At 41.0% G+C, this 15,096-nt stretch overlaps 1 protein-coding gene across 1 annotated transcript in view; it reads right to left on the bottom strand.

Moving 5' to 3' along the window:
* Positions 1-10,861, bottom strand: part of KDM1A (lysine demethylase 1A) — a 65,320-nt gene extending 54,459 nt beyond the window's left edge. The window contains exons 1-2 of the mRNA XM_060089130.1: positions 10,366-10,861; positions 2,033-2,198 (exon numbers count right to left, since the gene is read on the bottom strand). Of these exons, the coding sequence (XP_059945113.1) occupies positions 2,033-2,198; positions 10,366-10,719 (520 nt within the window). The 5' untranslated portion in view covers positions 10,720-10,861. The remainder of the gene's footprint in view (positions 1-2,032; positions 2,199-10,365) is intronic.
* Between the last annotated feature and the right edge of the window lie 4,235 nt (positions 10,862-15,096).

The raw sequence follows: 15,096 nt of genomic DNA, 5'->3' as shown, positions 1-15,096 counted from the left end.
AACTTAAGAAACAAAACTTTAACTTTCTCCAAAATATTAAATAGTTTAAAACTTAAACTAAACCACTGGATTAACATTAACTCGAACATAATGGCATAAAGACAGTTCCCCAGATCCTAAATCCCTTTGCTAAGATATTCACTTTTGGGGACTTCCCTGGTGGCACAGTGGATAAGACTCCATGCTCCCAATGCAGGAGGCCCGGGTTTGATCCCTGGTCAGGGAACTAGATCCCACATGCATGCCACAACTAAGGACCCCTCGAGCTGCAACTAAGGAGCCCGCCTGCCGCAACTAAGACCCAGCACAACCAAATAAATAAATAAATAATTTTTAAAAAGATATTTACTCTTTGTAGGAACAATATCTGACATTTATGGAAGGAAAACAAAATAAAAAACCTCTTTCACAAAAAAGAAAACACCAAGACTTGGTTTAAAATTTTCAGAGGACAAAGTTTATATCAACTTGATACCTTATGGTTAATCAGTTTCTTACTGGAGACACTGACAACTACACAAAAAAGAGGGTGAGGCCTTACCTGAGATATCAGATCATCTACTGAATAACAGAGTCCTTAAACTAAGAGATCAGCAGCCTCTGGAGCTATAGAACAGCTATCAAAAGGATTATCCCCATGTATCTCATTAGCAAATCTACAGCAAAGGTAGAAAAAAAGAAAGGCAAGAATCAAAGAAGAATATAGAAGAAAGGAGTAGAGAGTCAAGGGAAGAGTTGGGAGTAAGGACAGAAAGAAGGGGAGAGAGCTAAATGTAAAAGACTAGGAAAAGGAGGGAAAAAAAAAATCAACAACAACAACAAATCAACAAAAAGAGAGGAGGTGTTGTTGAGGTACATTTGCCTCAGGGACATTAATCCCAAAGGTAATATACCACTCCCAGTAAGTAACTGTCCAATAAGTTATTTTAAGAAAGTTTTAGGAAAACCATTCTTAGGAAATCTGATTCCTGAGAAGATTTAAACCCAGAATCTATCTTTTTCTAAATGCTCTCAAACTGTATTCTTTTATCACATTTTATTACAATTACTGTAAATTATAATTTTTTATTTTTGAGTTTTAGCCAGAATCTGTTAAGTTCTAAATCTAAGTTTAAATTAACACCTGATTTGTAATGCTCTCTAAAAGAATTGGTGAGGTGAATGGGCCTGGAGCTACTGGAAATACAGAAAGTATTTTAAGGAGAAGAACTTAGTAAAAATTCAAAGTCAAGAAGAGTTAAAGAGTAGCCATTAAAGGCAGAAGATATGAAATATTAATTAAGATTCTACTTTTGTTTGGTCTCTCCAAAACAAAAGGGTATTCCTAATTGGTCTGGGTATCCTCAGTAGGACTCACTGAGGGGATGTTAGTGAGAATTCTGTTAAGATGTTTGAACCTCTGAAAACAGTACTATAGGCTCCAATAATCTTTCAATGTCATAGGGAAGATTGTGTGACCTTAGAATCTCTTCACAGCCTTTTCTTATACCATTCTTTTCACTGGAGGGTTCAGTAACTAAACAATAACAGGCACTTAAGTCTTTTCTTTTTGACTTCAGCATGTATTTTTACCTTTGTTCACCAGGAAAAGACCCTTTTCAAAACTGATCCACACCAGGAAGGTTTTACCTGAAAGTATCTAACCATGAAGTAAATGGCATAATTTAGCCAGAATAATTTCTGAATCATTCTATCTCTAAATTCTGAATCAGAGTTATCACTGAAAGGTTTGGTTCTTCGGGTTTGGCTTTCTGTGCATTTTCTCCAACTTTCCAGCTACCTTACACAGCCATTCCTTCTACCCTCATTCTTTACTTTCCTCCTATATGTACAGACACACACAAAAAGAATGTCAGTACCACTATGTATATATATGCATGTATATTTATGTGTGTATACATGTATATGTGCACACACATGGCCAATATAAGAGTATAAACCAAAGACATAAAGAACATTGTAGAATAGGAATAAATTCATTTATTCTTATTTCTAAGATAAAACAAAAGTGTGGTTAGTTACTACAACTCACCAGATGGTTCCTCAGGCTCACTTTCATTTTCTTCCTCAGGTGGGGCTTGAGGGGGTGGTGGGGGAAGCTTCTTTTCCTTCTCTGCTTTAGCATTTCTCTCTTCTTCTGAATAATACTCATCTTCTGAGAGGTTGGCCAAACTTTCATCCATCTCTCTGTACTCTACCTATATGGAGATTATACCAGGGAAAGCTAAATACAATGGACATCTAAAGTCAGAAACTCAGTTTGGAACCATCAGTAAATATGAATTGTTTTCTAACTTCAATTTTTAAGGAAAATAAGCAAATAACAAGGAACAAGCTAGCTCATAATAGGTAACCATTAAAAACAAAATCTCTCATGAAATAATCTTGTGTCAGTTCAGATTTAGCCCAAACTGTAACTTTTACATCATAGTACTGAAATTCAAATCAATGACTCTGAGGCTTTCTACAAATAAAAATTAATTATGTGTTTGTGTGTGCATCTATACATATGTATATATCATGTTCACATACTGGAAGTTTCAACAAGAGACTAAACTAGCCCTCAGTCAGACAAAAATACAGTTAGCTAGAATAACAAGTCTGTCTAATGCCAATCTGTACTTCTAACTACTATTCCATAGGTAAATAGCAAAAGAATTCTAGAAACCAAATTGAGGAGTGGGGAGGGTGGGCAGGGAATGAAAGTTGCAAATGGCAATAGTCAAACTGAAACAATAAAAAGGTACATTTGCTTAAAACAAAAGCAAAACACTGGTGACCTAAGAGAGTTGAATGATGAGAGCAAAGAATCCTTATTACAACAAATTAAGGAGTAAGTCATGAGGATATGGAGACTACAAGCCTTACTACTAATTCACACGGGTTACAAAGGGGAAAACCAGGTAATAAGTAGAAAGAGGAAGCAGTCTTAATGAATGTTTTATTGGGGGGTAAAGCAACTTAGGATAGGGAAGATTATTATGGACCTCTTTGTTAAAATGTGTAATGTGGTATTACAAATAGTCATCAACCTTGGAACACTGTCAAATCATCATTTTGACCCCTACCCTAACAAGGAAGCTACAGAAACAAGAGCTCTCTATTCTGGATTCAATGAAAAGATAAAATGAATAAAATAAAAAGTATTTATTGGAGGTGGAGACAGGGCAAAGACAACATGGCTTCCAAATACAATATATCAGATTTCTGAAATGCATCGTCCTGTGGATTACAGTGAATGTAGTCTATTTTAACTTTCGAAATATCTTTGAAATCGCTCCAGATGGCTGGCTTCTATTATCTGTCTTCTTTTTTTTTTTTTTAAATGACATGACCACAGGATTTGGGTGGTGGGGGAGTAGGTAGTTAGGGGAGGTAAGAGTTTTACTGAAAACAGGGATTGGGTTAGAAAATGGAAACAATTATGGATAAATTGAATAGCTTTGACCTGTGCTCTAAGAATTTTATTTAACACATAACACTGTATTTTATTTATCTATCAAATATTGAACTGAGAACATGGTACAATGGAGAAAATGGTTATGAATGAGTATCTCTGCCCTTAATAAGCTGAAACTCTAGTTGCAAACAAAAAAACCTGATCAGGTAAACATCTCAGAGACCTTACAATAAAACCTCCCAAAAATGCAGATAACAAACTTTATCCTACTTGACTGAGATTAAACTGTTAGGAACAGACCTCAGAATAATGGGTAAAGCAGCAAGGAGGGAAAAAAGTTTCAAAGAGGGAGCTGGGTTAGAAAATGTAATACATGTTTACAGTATGCAGCTTCCTTTCACCTTTTACCCCTCAACAGTGCTTGATCTCTCCCTGTCCCAAAGATTCAGCCCTTTAATCCCCTGCCCATCAATCCTACCCATTCAATCAATAATCACTTAACAAGTGCCTACTGTGGAACTGGGCAATGTGCAAATTCTGGGACAAACACAAACAATAATATACGATCCTCTCTACTGAAGTAGTTCAGCTTTTGCCTAAGACACCATGCCCTTTGAAGGAAAAATGAATCCAAGATTAAAGTTAGGGAAACACTGCATTCTTTATAGGCCCCTTCTAGGAGAGTCATAATACATGTTAAAAGTACTGAGAAGTTTCACAGCAAAAACAATCTTTTTTAATATTGTTTAATCCAATGTTTTGATGTAATAACTACTAACAAGGAATACACTTGGAAGAGGCTGGTCTAGAGTTCTTAGCTTTCAAGAAAAAAAGGAGATCAGAAAAATACCTAGAGATAGGAGTAAGAATATCTAAGGTAGTATTTAACAACAACAGAAAAAGAAATGTGTTCCACAGAACCCTTGGATTTTTGGGGGATTTCATTTATTAATTTTAAAATGTATTTTTAACATGAGTACTCATATGTGTTAAACCAAACCATAACCCTTTAGAGGTCACCAACACATGAAGTTGTACTACTTAGGTAACTCAATTTTGGGTAGACTGAAGAATAAAATTTCTTCTGCCATCTCTGTTCAACTGAGAGAGTGTCCTGAGGTGGCAAGACAAGCTAAAAACAAAGGAAACAACCTTTTGCACTACCACTACTTGTCAATCAGCACAATACTTCATAAACAAAATACAGAAATTATTGAGGCTGCAACTATTATGCTTAACCTCCACTCCCAAATTTGGCTCTACCAAAATAGCCTCATTGTATCAAAGACTGACAACTAAAACAAATGTTATAAATTTAAACTTCATATAAAACAGGCAAGTAGTATTTTATTTTGGGATTGTGCATAAAATTATATTTTGTAAAAAAGGATTTCTCCACTTACGAAAAAGTTTAAAAACCATCTGAAAGAATCATACAAACTCTAAAAAATAAAAATTATTCCCCTGAGAAAAAGAATGGATACCATAAACATAAAGGATTGGGAATCTTTTATCCCTAAGTAAAATCCTCTGAGACTTCAGAGGTTCTACAACTACTTATAACCAAGTACAAAAAGATGTCTCAACAGGCAGATGAGTCAGTAGGGTACTTGTTCTTACCTGTACACCCGTGACTCTCAAATTTATATCTCTGGTCTCTCCTATCTCTTCCACACCCTTGTTACAGTGATTCACTCACTTCCCAACCACCTTAAAGCTCCAGTCTTTTAACAGTTCTTCCTTGTAATTCACCTAGGGTACAAGTGACAGATTAATTGTCCAAATACACTGTATTTTCAGATAGGTTAACAAATGAATGCCAAAACTGTCAAAACAGCATATAAACTCTCTAGCTCTAACCAGTCAAATTTACCTCTAATCATTTTCTAACGCACTAGTCAAAATCATCCCTAAACTCCCTAAAAGCTACACTCCCACCTTTTCTGTAAATCCAATGCCTAAAATTCAAGGCCCACCTCCTCTGCAAATTACTCCCTAAGTCTTCCAAACTTACAAATATATCTTTTCCTTCTCTAAATTCTCATAGCACTTATACTTCATAATCTAGTGCAATGCTGTCTGACAGAATTTTCTGTGATAATGGAAATGTTCTGTATCTGTGCATCCAATAAGGTAGCACTAGCCACCTGTGGCTATTGAGCACTTACCATGTGGCTATTTAGGATTAAATTAAAATTAAAAATTCAGTTCCCTCAATCTACTAGCCACATGGGTAAGTGCTCAATAGCCAAAGGTGGCTAGTGGCTACCATCCTGGACAGCACATATTTAGTATTTGGCTCTCTACAACCTAGATACAACTCTACAACACTACTGATCCCTCCAGCTTATCTTGCTCCCAGAAGAACCTCATTTCCAATTAAATTCATTTGCCCATTGTTCGCAACATTCAGTTGTCCACTCTGGACTCCCTGTTGCTTCTCAAACCACTTTCTATTATATTCCAAGCATTTTTCACTTCCTTTTCTTCCCTAGTAGTACTTAATCACTGGGTACCTACTTACTTATGCCAGACACTGCAATAAGCATTTTATTTACATTACATCTAAACCTAATAATGTTACAAGGTAGGATTTATTTTTCTGAGGAAAAGGAATCACAGGAGGATGAGTTAACTCCAGAAGTCCATCCTTTTCCAGAACACTTTAAAAAATTCTGTCCTTTTTCAAGGCCCAGCTCAAGACCGCCATTCCTTAAGCTGTGTGGTGTTCCCAAAGTCTCAGCCCAATTTAACAATTTCAAACCTTAAATAGTTTGCCATAATGTTAGCATAGACATTCAGAGGTGAATTTATTCTGAAACTAATAAAACTTAAGCCTCAGGGACCCTCAATTGCATGGACTCCTTCCAATACCCTGAACCTAATTTTGATTACATAATTATATATATATTTACTTATTTATATAATTATATACATGTTTATGCATATATAAATTTTTTTTAAAAGAGGGTTCCCCTCAGGGACTTCCCTGGCAGTCCAGTGGTTAAGACTTATTGCTTCCACTGCAGGGGGCATGGGTTCAATCCCTGGTCGGGGAACTAAGATACCATATGCTGCACGGTGTGGCCAAAAAAAAAAAAAAGTGTCCCCCCCCGCCCAAAAATGAATAAGCTCCCAGGCTATAAAATATAGATATATCCCCTGCATAAACTCTTGAGGCAAGGCCTTGAAGCAAGGTCTATCTACAGTGGACTCAGCTTCCATTTTACTCCTTTATGGATACTCTATCCCTTGAGGTCTGTTTCCTCTGGTTCCCAAGACTAGCTATGAATACGTAGGTCAGCTTCCCCAGTTCTTTACTTCCTAGTTGCTCACCAAATAAACACATAACCCATTGTTCTTTTGAGTTTCAGAGCTAATCACAAAGGAAAATTAAACACAGGAGAATTACAAAGAAATCTTATAGCAAGCCCCAAATTAATCTAGATTCAACACAATCCCAATCAGAAATTCAGCTGCTTTTTTGCAAAAATTGATAAACTGATCCTAAAATTTATATGGAAATGCAAGAGATACAGAATAGCCAAAACAATCTTGAAAAAGAACAAAGCTGGAGAACTCACACTTCCCGATTTCAAAACATATTGCCAAGCTACAGTAATCAGGACAGTGTGGTACTGGCATAAGAAGAGAAATATAGATCAATGGGATAGAATTGAGAGTGGAAAAATAAACCCTTACATTTATGGTCAATCAACAAGGGTGTCAATCATTCAAAGGGGAGAGAATAGTCTTCAACAAATTGTGTTGGGACAAGTGGATACACACATGCAAAAGAATGCCACGTACAAAAATTAACTCCAAAATGATCACAGACCTAAATGCAAGAGCTAAAACTATAAAACTCTTAGAAGAAAACATAGGAGTAAATCTTCATGACACCGGATTAGGCAATGGTTTCTTAGATGGAACACTAGAAGCAAAAGGGACAAAAGAAAAAATAAACTGGAAATCAAAATTTAAAACTTTTGTAATCACCGTATATATAGAACTCTAACTACTCAACAATAAAAAGACAACACAATTTAAAGATGAGCCAAGGCTATGAATAGACATTTCACCAAAAAAGATATATAAATGGCCAATAAGGACAAGAGAAGATACTCAATTCAACATCTTTAGCCTACATATTAAAACCACAATGAGATACCACTTCACACCCACTTGGATGGCTATAATAAAAAGACATTATCAAGTGTCAATAAGATTGGAGAAATCGGAACTCTCAAATATTGCTGGTGGGAATGTAAAATGATGTGGCTGCGATGGAAAACTGTTTGGCAGCTCCTCTGTAAGTTAAACAGAGATACCATACTACCCAGCAATTCCACTCCTAGGTATCATACCTGAGAGAACGAAAAACATGTTCACACAAAAAAACTGTACACAAATGTTCACAGCAGCATTATTCACAATGGTCAAAAAGTGGAGATGTCTATAAAATGATGAATGGATAAACAAAATGTGGTATATTCGTACACTAGGATATTATTTGGCCAGTGAGCTACCAAGTACTGAATGGAAGTACTACAACATGGATGAACCTTGAAAACATGCTAAAACCAGACACAAAAGGCCACATATTATATGGTTCTATTTACATAAATGTCCAAAAAAGGCAAATCCACAGTGACAGAAAGATTAGTGAATGTCAGGGGCTGGAGACAAGGACGAATGGAGAGTGCCTGCTAATGGTACAGGTATCTTTTGGGGGTGATGAAAATATCCTACAATTGACTGTAGGATATTGTGCTGGTTGTACAACTTTGTGAATATGCTAATAATCACTGAATTACATACTCAAAAATGGTAAATTTTATGGTATGTGAATTATCTCAATAAACCTGTTTTTAAAAAAAATATCTGAGGGACTTCCCTGGTAGCACAGTGGTTAAGACTCTGTGCTCCCAATGCAGGGGGCCTGGGTTGGATCCCTGCTCAGGGAATTAGATCCCATATGCATGCCGCAACTAAGGAGCCTGTGTGCTGCAACTAAGCAGCTGGCGAGCCACAACTAAGGAGCCTGTGTGCAGCAACTAAGAGACCCAGCATGCAGGTATGCATGCATAAATAAATAAGAGACACCTTGCTCTCTTAAAAAAAAAATCTTATCATCTGGTTTCTGGACAAATTTTCTATTGAAACAGTTAAATCAAAACCCAATTGGGGGGCTTCCCTGGTGGCGCAGTGGTTGAGAGTCCGCCTGCCGATGCAGGGGACACGGGTTCATGCCCCGGTTCGGGAAGATCCCACATGCCGCGGAGCGGCTGGGCCCGTGAGCCATGGCCGCTGAGCCTGCGCGTCCGGAGCCTGTGCTCCGCAACGGGAGAGGCCACAACAGTGAGAGGCCCGCGTACAGCAAAAAAAAAAAAACAAAAACAAAAACAAAAACAAAAACAAAAAAAACCCAATTGGGGGCTTCCCTGGTGGCGCAGTGGTTGAGAGTCCGCCTGCCGATGCAGGGGACACGGGTTCGTGTCCCGGTTCGGGAAGATCCCGCATGCCGCGGGGGGGCTGGGCCCGTGAGCCATGGCCGCTGAGCCTGCGCGTCCGGAGCCTGTGCTCCGCAGCGGGAGGGGCCACAACAGTGAGGGGCCCGCGTACCACAAAAAAACCCACAAAAAAACCCAATTGGGCTTCTGCCCTCTATTTCATTTCAGAGAGTTGGGAGTTGCCAACCTATGCGTTGGTTAAACTGCGCCCCCCCACCAAAGACTTCCTTCCTTTACTTGGAGCAAGGTATTCTTGGAGAGAGATCTCTCAAAACTGGGCAATTCAATCTGAGGGCTCTCAATCTGGACAATACTCAAGAAGCTCCTCATACACACTGACTTGGTATATCCACTTAAATTATATAGAGATAGAAAACTTGTAATATGCATAAATTACATAATTTGAAATATTTAGTTACTTAAAATTATATGTACATATACTTCCAGTTTTTTCAACTGTACCATGAAATCTCCAGAAAAGGGCCACGTCTAAAGTCTGTGCCCTACTACTGCCCCAGTGCCCTGCTCACTGTTGGTGTCACATGTGATCCTTTGTTTCAGAGGCTGATGATACTTTATCACATTGAAAGTGTAGGGCTTACATTCCAGTTCCACCACTTACTTAGCTTTGCGACTCTGGGCAAGTTGCTTAAACTGTATGCCTCAGCTTACTCATTCCTGAACTGGGGCTAGCAAAACCTGCCAGTTGGTGTTTAGCAAAAATAAAAAGTTGGTGATGCTTTGAACACAGCATCTGGCACCCAGAGATGTGAGTCTGTATATACTCCTGTGACAAAGCCTTTTCTTACCGTATATTTACACCTTGACTAACTTATATTAACCCTCTTAATCAGCTTCCTCATTTGTAAAACTCTACATCAAAAGATCGTTGACAGGATAAAAGGACAAAGAGCAAAACTCCTTAGCACACAGCAAAGGGCTCAAAAAAAAAAAAAAAGTTCCTTTTTTTCGGTCTTCAAGGCTAAGGCAATTACTTTAGCATCACCCTATAGCCTCAATGTGCTCCCGGCCGAAACACATAAATATTGCTGAGCAGCTTCCAGACACATCTGTGGACAAACAAATGATGTATGTCTCCAGCAAGGCCAACCATAACTCCACGTCAGGGAGCCATTTTTCCCAGTCAAGAAAATGAAAAGGTGTACGAGATGTAAATAAGTAAAATACCCCTCCCCGAGATCCCCCTTTCCCAGGGCGGCCCGGTCCCGGCATGAAGACGCATTCACCACAGGCAAAGACCTTCCCTTCTCCCACCTCACCCAGCAACCTAGTTGGGAGGTGGGTGGAGGTCGGTGACTGGGGAGGTCGGTTGGGCATGGGGCTCAAGGCCCAAGACCGCGGCTCGCGGGGGTGGGGGGTAATGAGGGCTGGACAACCTCGGGGAAGCTTGGCGCCGGGATTTGCGGTTCGAGGGCGGGGGTCGGGCCTCACCTTCGCCCGCTTGCGCCGACTGGTCCGTCGCCCCTCCGGAGTCTCTGCGATTCCCGTTTCCATGGGGGTCGCAGACCCAGGCACGACGGTAGGCCCAGCTTGAGGCCCGGCGGACCCCGGCGGCTCAGCCAGGCCCCCGGGGGGCGAGGCCCGCGGGGGGTCCTTCTTGCGGGGAGTGCGCTCCCCGGCCGCCCCCGGCCCGGCTTCGGCAGGGCCGGATAGGCCCGCGGGCGGCGCGGCCACCTCAGAGCCGTTCTCCGAGCCGCCCGCTGCCCCGGCACCGGCCTCCGACCCGGCCGCCGCCGCCGCTGCCGCCGCCGCCGCCGCGGCTGCTGCCTTCTTCCCAGACAACATCTCGGGCCGCCTGGCTGCGGACGGCCGTAAGGGCCGCTCGGTCTGTCGGTCCGTGAGTCCGGAGTCGCCTCGCTTCACTTCACACACTCCGCGCGCTGCCAACCGCCGCCTCGTAGGCACGCGCTAAGCGCGCTCCGCGCGCTCCCGCCGCGCCCGAACAATAAAGCCCGAGACGCCCACGGCCCCGCCCTCCCCGCTGCCATAGAGCGGCGTCCTCGAGGCTAGAGCGGCGCCATGGCAAATTGCACGAAGCTTTCCTAGAGCGTCTCCTTAGCGTTCGGGGTCGGTCCCAGCACGGTCCGCATTCTAGGGCTTCTGGGCCAGACTGGCCGAGAGCAACCGTTTCCTCCAGGGACTTGGGTGTATTCATAAATTCATTCGTTCATTCACTCATTCATTCATTCACCTACTCATTCGTCAGTTCAACCAATATTTATTAATGCTTACTACGTGACAAAGGTTTAATTATGAAGTTCTTGCTGTCAAAGAGTTTACAGGGGAAAACACTGATATGTAACTGGTAGATCATCGTATTTACTATTCATAATTGTCCGGCTTCGACTGGGGAAATCTTGGAGAGCAAATGAGTTTCGAGGTAATAAAATGGACAAAAGTTAGGAAATCCAGATATGAGTCCAAACGGGATTGCCATTGCCTCCGGGGCTTTGTTCATGCTCTGTCTTCTGTCTGGACCCCCTCCCCATTTGCACTTCCTCACTCGCACCTCCTCCCACTCCTATGCTCCCATCCCCACATACATGACGGCTTTCCACTCCAGGTTAATTCTTTCTAATGTCGCTGATGGTGGTGGCGGTTTATTCTTTTAATACCTCCAGGAATCCTTCACTGACCCAACACTGGACCAGACTTTGTGTTCTTCAAGCTTATTTCCTCTAGGACACAGAGCTGTAATCACTTTTTTACAAGTTTGTGTCTTCAAAGTATAATTCTCAAAAAATACTTCCATTTATACGTGAAGTTCAAGAACTGGTAAAACTAATCTCTAGTGATAGAATCCAATCAGTGGTTGCCTGGGATGAGGGTGGGGGTTGACTTCAAAAGAGCTGGAAAGGACTTGCTGGGGGTGATGGAAATGTTTTCTATCTTGACTGGGGCGTGTATACATTAGTCAAAACTCATTGAACTACACACGTAAAATAGGTGTATTTTATTTTATGTCGATTTTACATCAAAGAAGTTGAATTTTTTTTAAACTAAGCTAACAGAAAAAAAGAGACAAGTTCAGGAAAACTAAAAGCTATGCCAGAAAGAAAGTGTAATCATAATACAACACATGGTTCAGCTGTGAACTACACTGACATATCTATAATAACATAAACAATGAATATTGTTTTAACCAAAGGGATAGAATTATATGGGGAGAAAGGAGGAAAGAGAAAGTTTGTGGAGGAGAGGGGTGAGAGGGGTTTACAGAAGAGGGGACAAAGTGGGAATGGAGGCGGTTCTACATCGGAGCTAAATGCCCAGATTCCATCATGAAAAGATAGTATATAATTTCAAAATTGAGAAATTCAGAAATAACAGTATAAGCATACTACTCAGATATATCAAGATAAATACCAGGAGAAATAGCTAAAAGAGTTGAAATTGGTTGTTTGAGTCGTAGAATGTGAGGGTGGGAAGGGATGAGATAAGAGATGGAAACTTGTTTGTTTTAAACCCTGCAGTTCTATCTGATTGGCTTGCATGTTTAGTAGTTTGATAAAATTTAAAATTAGATTTTAAAAATTTGCATATCCTTTGACCCAGCAATTCTACTTTCAGGAAAACATTCTAGGGAAATGTTTAAGTATGTGTACAAAGATTTAACTTTAAAGTGTTGGGCTTCCCTGGTGGTGCAGTGGTTAAGAATCTGCCTGCCAATGCAGGGGACATGGGTTCAAGCCCTGGTTTGGGAAGATCCCACATGCCGCGGAGCAACTAAGCCTGTGTGCCACAACTACTGAGCTTGCGCTCTAGAACTCGCGAGCCACAACTACTGAGCCCATGTGCCACAGCTACTGAAGCCCGCGCACCTAGAGCCTGTGCTCTACAACAAGAGAAGCCACATTAAGGAGAGGCCTGTGCACCGCAACGAATAGTAGCCTCCTCTGCTGGTTACCACTAAAAAGAAAGCCCTCATGCAGCAATGAAGACCCAAGGCAGCCAAAAATAAATAGATAAATTTATTTTTTTAAAAAAGTGTTTATCTCAGGTTCCTAAGGCCCAACAAGTGACAACTAATTGAATATATTAGAATAACATAATCATTAAAATTTACATTTGAACATAAAGAACTCCCATACAAAATAGTGAGCACATGTCAAGGATTTATTTAATTCATTCTTTGCTTTTTTAACTTTTTAAAAAAATTGTTTATTTATTTTTGGCTGCGTTGAGTGTTGTTGCTGCACACGGGCTTTCTCTAGTTGCAGCGCAGGGGCTACTCTTCATTGCGGTGGCCTCTCTTGTTGCAGAGCACAGGCTCTAGGCACCCGGGCTTCAGCAGTTGTGGCACGTGGGCTCAGTAGTTGTGGTTTGTGGGCTCTAGAGAGCAGGCTCAGTAGTTGTGGCGCACGGGCTTAGTTGCTCCGCGGCATGTGGGATCTTCCTGGACCAGGGATCGAACCCGTGTCCCCTGCATTGGCAGGTAGATTCTTAACTACTGCACCACCAAGGAAGTCCCCTAACTCCTTCTTGAGAGAACAGCAGGATGATAAAGATGGGTCAAAGGAAAATATGAGAAACTTATAATATAGTCACTGGTCAGTGGAACACAGAATGCTGGAATGAGACTGCAAAGTTGAATAAGAAAAAAAATAATGTCCTACAAGGCCATAAAACTGTAAACTTTGAGGTTATCTTTTCTGTCAGACAGAATTCATTTGCAACTATTTGCAAGCAAAAATCATTTGCAACTTATCCATTTTTTTCCCCAGAAATAACTAATTCATTAAAAAATTTTAATTTAATTCACTTTAAATTAATTTTTTAAATTTAGTAAAATACATATAGCATAAAATTTACCATCTTAACCATTTTTAAGTGTACAGTTCACTAGTGTTAAGTCCGTTCACATGGTTCTGCAAACAATCCGCTCACATGGTTCTGCAAACAATCTCAAGAACCCTTTTCATCTTGTAAAACTCTGTACCCGCTAGATGACAACTCATTATTCCCCTCTGCTGCCAGCCCCTGCCAACCACCATTCTACTTTCTGCCTCTATAAATTTGACCGCACTAGATAGCTCATATAAGTGAATCAAATAGCTTTTGCTTTTTGCTTATTTCACTTAGCACAATGTTGTCAAAGTTCATCCATGTTGTAATGTGTCAGAATTTCCTTCTTTTTTAAGGCTAATCCCACTGTATGTATATACAACATTTCGCTTATCCATTTGTCTGCTGATGGATTTTGGGGTTGCTTCCACCTTTTGGCTATTTGTGAATAATACTGCTATGAACGTGGGTATACAAATATCTCTTCAAGACCCTGCTTTCAATTTTTGGGAATATACCCAAGTGAAATTGGTGGAGCAACTTTTCCATCTGACTTTACAGAGTCAGGACCCTAATCAATATTAAACATTAAACCCAATAAAATTTCCTTCCCCTGAAGCATCAGGTGACAAACAAATGGGCCAGTTAGACAATATCCTAATATGACTGTGAATGAGCTTGCAGAAATCTTTTTGCCTTATTTCCAAGTTTTGGATAATTTTTCTTTGCTGTCTCTCTCTCTACAAGGGTAGAGGCTCTGTACTGCTGGCCATTTTATCCCCAGCGACTAGGCCCAGAAGTACTGTTGAATGACTGAGGTATCATGAAAGCCTACATCATTTGGCTGTTGTGAGGATGTCATGAGATGATGCTTGTGAACTGCCTGTCAAAGTCTGGCACATAGTGGCTGCTTAAGACCTAGGAGGAGTTAATATTATTGTTATGTGGCAGCTGGGGGTGGGGGCTGGTTATGACTCAGAGGAGGGGGCAGCCATGACTCCTGTCGTGGAGGGCAACTGTCCTAGAGGCAAGACAGGCAGGGCCTTGGGGCCTGGATGCTTCCAAGCCATAATGCTGGGGGAGCTAATGTCTCTTTTTAGGAATCTCCACGGGACACTTGCTTCCTCAGGCACCATAGGAGCATTGATGGCTTGGCTGATCAGCTATAAGCCAGCCTAGTTTGTGTTCCTATTCGTTCTGCTGTTGCTTAGCAACTGGCTGGTCAAGAACTCAAGCCCACGCCCCCAGAGCCCCAGCAGGTGAGCAAGAGGGACCTTAGCTTCAGCTGAGGGTGATGGGATAGTCGCAGCTAGATTGGGGGGTGGGAAGACAGGGAAGGTGTCAGGACAATGCGGCAAGACTAAGGAATCCGACTCT

The sequence above is a fragment of the Mesoplodon densirostris genome, chromosome 2 (genome assembly GCF_025265405.1).
Source record: "Mesoplodon densirostris isolate mMesDen1 chromosome 2, mMesDen1 primary haplotype, whole genome shotgun sequence".
Lineage (NCBI taxonomy): Eukaryota > Metazoa > Chordata > Mammalia > Artiodactyla > Ziphiidae > Mesoplodon > Mesoplodon densirostris.
Note: the sequence above shows the minus strand (reverse complement) of the source record. Positions and strands in the feature narration are given on the sequence as shown.